The sequence below is a fragment of the Oncorhynchus gorbuscha genome, linkage group LG12 (assembly GCF_021184085.1).
Source record: "Oncorhynchus gorbuscha isolate QuinsamMale2020 ecotype Even-year linkage group LG12, OgorEven_v1.0, whole genome shotgun sequence".
NCBI classification, from domain to species: domain Eukaryota; kingdom Metazoa; phylum Chordata; class Actinopteri; order Salmoniformes; family Salmonidae; genus Oncorhynchus; species Oncorhynchus gorbuscha.
The window spans coordinates 84009171-84014534 of NC_060184.1; the positions used below are offsets into that span (position 1 = coordinate 84009171).

Sequence of the window (5364 nt, forward strand, 5' to 3'; positions counted from 1 at the left end):
ACCACCACTACTACTACCACTACTACTACTACCACTACTATTACTCCTACAACTACTACTCCTACTACTACCACTACCACCAATTACCACCACGACTACTACCACTACTACTACCACCACTACTACTACCATCACCATCACCACCACCAAAACCACCCCCACCACCACCACTATTACTACTATGACTACTAATGCTGCTACTACTACTAAAACTTCTACTACCACTACCACTAATACTACTAAAACTAATGCTAGTACTACAACAACTACTACCACCCTCAACTACCACCACCACTAATACTACTACAACTAATGCTAGTACTACAACAACTACTACCACCCTCAACTACCACCACTACTACTACTACTACCACCACAACTACTACTACTAACACCACCACTAATACTTCTCCTGCTACTACTTTTACTCCTACTAACACTACTACTACAACTCAACTTCTTCAACTACTATCATTATCCCTACTACTACTATCACCACCACTACTAAAACTATTACTATGACTACTAATATGAAAATAAAACTGCTGCTACTACTACTACCATTATTACCACTACTACTACCTGAACTACTACTACTAGAACTGATACTACTACTACAACTACTACTACTGCTACTAGTAGTACTACTACTAGAACTGATACTACTACTACAACTACTAAGACTGTTACTACTAAGACTGTTACTTCTGTTACTACTACCACCACCAATGCCACCACAACTGCTACTACTACTACTACTACTAGTACTTATGCAGCTACTACTGCTACTACTACTTTTACCGCTAGTACTAATGCTAATACTTCTTCTACTACTACTACTACTGCTCTTCTACTACTGCTAGTACTATAACTACTATTACTACTACTGCTAGTACTACTACTACTACTACTACTACTACTGCTCTTCTACTACTGCTAGGACTATAACTACTACTACTACTACTGCTAGTACTACTACTACTACTACTGCTCTTCTACTACTGCTAGTACTATAACTACTACTACTACTACTGCTATTACTCCTGCTCTTCTACTACTACTACTACTACTTTTACTAAAACTACTACCACTACTACTACTACTACCACTACTGCTACTACTACTACTACTACTACCACTAACACTACCAGTACTACTTCGACAACAGCTACTACTACTACATCTACTATTACCACTACTACTAACACTACTACTACTACTGCTACTACTACTTCTACCCCTACTGCTAATACTACTGCCACCATCACCACCATCACTACTACTACTACTACTACTACTTCTAACCCTACTGCTAATACTACTACCACCATCACCACCATCACTACTACTACTACTACTACTACTACTACTACTACTACTACTACTACTACTACTACTACTACTACTACTACTACTACTACTACTACTACTACCACTACTACTTTTACTGAAACTACTGCTACTACTACCACCACCACTACTACTACTTCTACCCCTACTGCTAATAATACTACCACCATCACCACCATCACTACTACTACTACTACTACTACCACTACTACTACTACTACTACTACTACTCCTACTACTACTACTACTACTACTACTACTACTACTACTACTACTACTACTACTACTACTACTACTACTACTACCTACTACTACTACTACTACTACCACTACTACTACTACCACTACTACTTTTACTGAAACTGCCTACTACTACTACTACTCTACTACTACTACTACCACTACTACTACTACCACTACTACTTTTACTACTACCACTACTACTACTACCACTACAACTACTGCTACTACTACTTGCTACTACTACTACTACTACTACTACTACTACTACTACTACTACTACTACCACTACTACTACTGCTACTACTACTTTTACTGAAACTTCTGCTACTACTACTACCACTACTGCTACTACTACTACTACTACTACTACTTTTACTGAAACTACTGCTTCTACTACCACCACAACTACTGCTACTACTACTACTGCTACTACTACTTCTTCCCCTACTGCTAATACTACTACCACCATCACTACTACTACTACTACCACTACTACTAATACTACTACTACTACCACTACCACTACTACTACTACTACTACTACTACTACTACTACTACTACTACTACTACTACCACCACAACTACTGCTACTACTACTGCTACTACTACTTCTACCCCTACTGCTAATACTACTACCACCATCACCACCATCACTACTACTACAACTACTGCTATTACTACAATCCACCCTACCTCTCATAGCCAATGATAACAATGAATGATAATAGCAACAATTATTAAAAGTAAATAAATTATATATATATATAGTAATAATAAGATTAACTCATTACTAATCACATATTTAATAAGAACAAGAAAATAAGAAGAAAAAGACAGATGGAAATTATAACATTGACCTACATTGATAACTTGATTGATAACATTGATAATTATAACATTGATCTGTATGTTCCTTTGTCTTCTTAGCCATGAGTCATGATTCCTCAAAAATAGGTATAATTTGCATTATTATTATAATTCTAGTTGACTATTCAGTTCCAGGCTCAACAACATATCTCAACAGAGTCAACAGAGTCTCTTTGACAAAATCAAGGTACAGTATATATCTTTCAAATATATCCACTGGTTGTGCATGTCAGCGATATATATATATATATATATATATATATATATATATATATATATATATATATATATATATATATATATACATATTGTGGTGTATATATATATATACTGGCTCCAGCAACAGTTCAGAAACAGCCATGTATTTCCACTCCACTATATAGCTACTACCGCTGCTATGTGAGATTTCAAAACAGTAAGCAACACCTTCTCTCTGACGTGTTTGATTCCCCATGTCCCCACAGCAGGCAAAGCAACAGTCGGACAGAACAGTCCGTGTAGGCCTCAGTCTCTTTTCTGACGGCATGTTTTGGCACAAACAAGAGATTGCACACGTCAAACGCCTGAGTGAGAGAACTTTCCTAGCTTTATCCGCCTAGTATTATCTATGCACAACTCTGGACCACTTGAACAACTCACAACAAACACGTCGGAAATTAAATCGACCAACAACCCACTAACTATTGCGTAATATTTACATTACGCTCAATTTTATGCCAACATGCGGGTACCCTAGATATTGTTGATTTGAAATTCCATGATCAAAATATTATATATATATATATATATATATCAGATAACTAATGCTTTAAGGAATCACTTGTTGAATTGGACCATTATGAAATTACAAATAATATTTGTTTCCCTTTATTTTATGTTGTGGCTAATGTACAGCATAGCTTTAAAAATAATATTTCATTTAAATGCAACATCGAATAGAAATGTGAATTTAGCTCTAGTGTGGAATGGTATTCAAGTCATTAATGATTGCAGAAAATTCAAATCGTAACCTCTACAAACATTTGAGGATGCATTATTTACCAGTGCCTCTGAAATGTAAATAAAGCCACTTACCTGTGTGAGTCCTCTTGTGGATCTTCAGGTTCTCCGATCGGGCAAACACTTTTCCACAGCCGGGGAAGGGACATGGGAATGGTTTCTCTCCGGTGTGCACTCTGATATGATTTACAAGTTTGTACTTGGCTTTAAATGGTTTTCCTTCTCTCGGACACTCTTCCCAGAAGCAGATATGGTTAGCCATCTCCGGGCCACCGACGTGATCAACCGTCACATGCGTTACCAGCTCGTGCATCGTGCCGTAAGTTTTGGAGCAGAGTTTTTTCGTCGAGTGTTCCGGTTCGTGCCACTTGCAGATGAGTTCTTGCTTTATCGGCTGCCTCATGTAGCGGAAGAATGCACCGGCTCCGTGGTGGTGGGCGCCGAGGTTCATGTTCAGATGGTTCAGACCGCCGTAGCCATGTATTGTCGAGGCGGAGAACGGATCAGCCCTGGAGCTCGCCACTTGACTCAAGTGATCAGACCTAACGTACATTTCGCTAGGTATTCCTAACCTTATTTGTCCATTCATGGCCTGGCCACCTGGTGCTCCGCTAGAAGACTGCTCATGGTGGAGTCCGGAGAAGAGGGCATGGCTACCAGCATCAGGGTGATGGCCGTAGTGTCCCGGATAGCTACCTGTTGTTGAGACAAACATTCCGTGATGAGAGGTTGATCCGGGGCTCTGGTCGGTCAGTACCGGCATGGCTTGAGCTGTCAGATCTCTCCGAATGAGGAAATCCCTACCTGTGGCTGCGGATAACGCCTGGGCCGTGTGGGACATGGAATAGGGGACTGGAGCCGCCTGCACCGGGCCAAAAGCTCCCGTTTGACTGGAGACCACTTCACTGTGGCCTGCCATATGATGATTGTGGTGGTGATGGTGGTGTGGGTAATGATGGGCTGGGCTGATTTTGAGGGCCGCGGAGTGCCCCATGTGTTCTGGCCCGAATGGACTCGGCCCCAGGCGGGGTTCCGCAGTAATCTCCCCAGGGTGCGAGTGAGCCATTGAGTGTGGATGGCTGCTGAACCCCGGGAAGCCTGTCACGCTCTGAGGGGTATGGTGGTGATGATGGTGATGGTGGTACGCCCCTGCCAAGTCAACTAATCTCAGCGCCGTGTTCCGTTTGGAAATCGTAGGGTACATCACATGGTTTCCCAAAACATCCATGCTCATTACTCCTAATTCTAGAATAACTTGACAGCATGCAAAATAATAATGATGATGACAAATATATTTTAATCGCAATGAAAAATACAGAAAAAAACAAAAATATAGAAAAAAACTAAAATATAGAAGGAAAAAAACTGTTCTTAAGTTCTAAAGTGGCTGCATGGAATCGCATTCGGTTGGCCGGCAGCAGCAGGACGCTTTGATAGTGAATAGAGATTCATGGTAGGCGCTGCAGCCCGTGGAGCTAAACAATCACCCCGCCTTCTAATTGGTCAGAGCCCCGTGATTGACGTCACTTGTGACAGTTTCCAATGTGAAGAAAATTGTTTTAGTGACAGCAAGCAGCCAGAGCGCCTGCGCCGAGCCTCAGGCAACACTTGGAAGAGAAAGATGTATTTGTATTGCAAAGGTTATTGTACTTTAAACTTCAAAAGTTAAACCGTTAGGTATAGCTGTCATATCTTCTACTGACTGACTAAGAGTTATGGAATCGCAATGTACCCACGTTTTGCTATAGGCAAACAACACCTACAATAGTCAGGGAAAGTAGGCCTGAAGGCAAAGTAGCCCCACTAAAAATGTTGTAGGCTACAGATAACAATAACTAGACAAGCACAGCTTCACAACTTACGAAAATACAATGTCATTGAAATTCATCATATGTAGCCTTTTA

The 5364-nt window shown here is 40.5% G+C and overlaps 1 protein-coding gene across 2 annotated transcripts in view; it reads right to left on the reverse strand.

Annotated features, from left to right (window-relative positions):
* Positions 1–5008, reverse strand: part of LOC123991451 (zinc finger protein ZIC 4-like) — a 15901-nt gene extending 10893 nt beyond the window's left edge. The window contains exons 1-2 of one of the 2 annotated variants that reach the window (XM_046293064.1): positions 4265–5008; positions 3536–4156 (exon numbers count right to left, since the gene is read on the reverse strand). In XM_046293064.1, coding sequence (XP_046149020.1) covers positions 3536–4156; positions 4265–4694 — 1051 coding nt within the window. In that variant the 5' untranslated portion in view covers positions 4695–5008. Of the gene's footprint in view, positions 1–3535 lie in introns of both variants that reach the window. The other variant, XM_046293062.1, reaches the window with a different exon arrangement.
* Between the last annotated feature and the right edge of the window lie 356 nt (positions 5009–5364).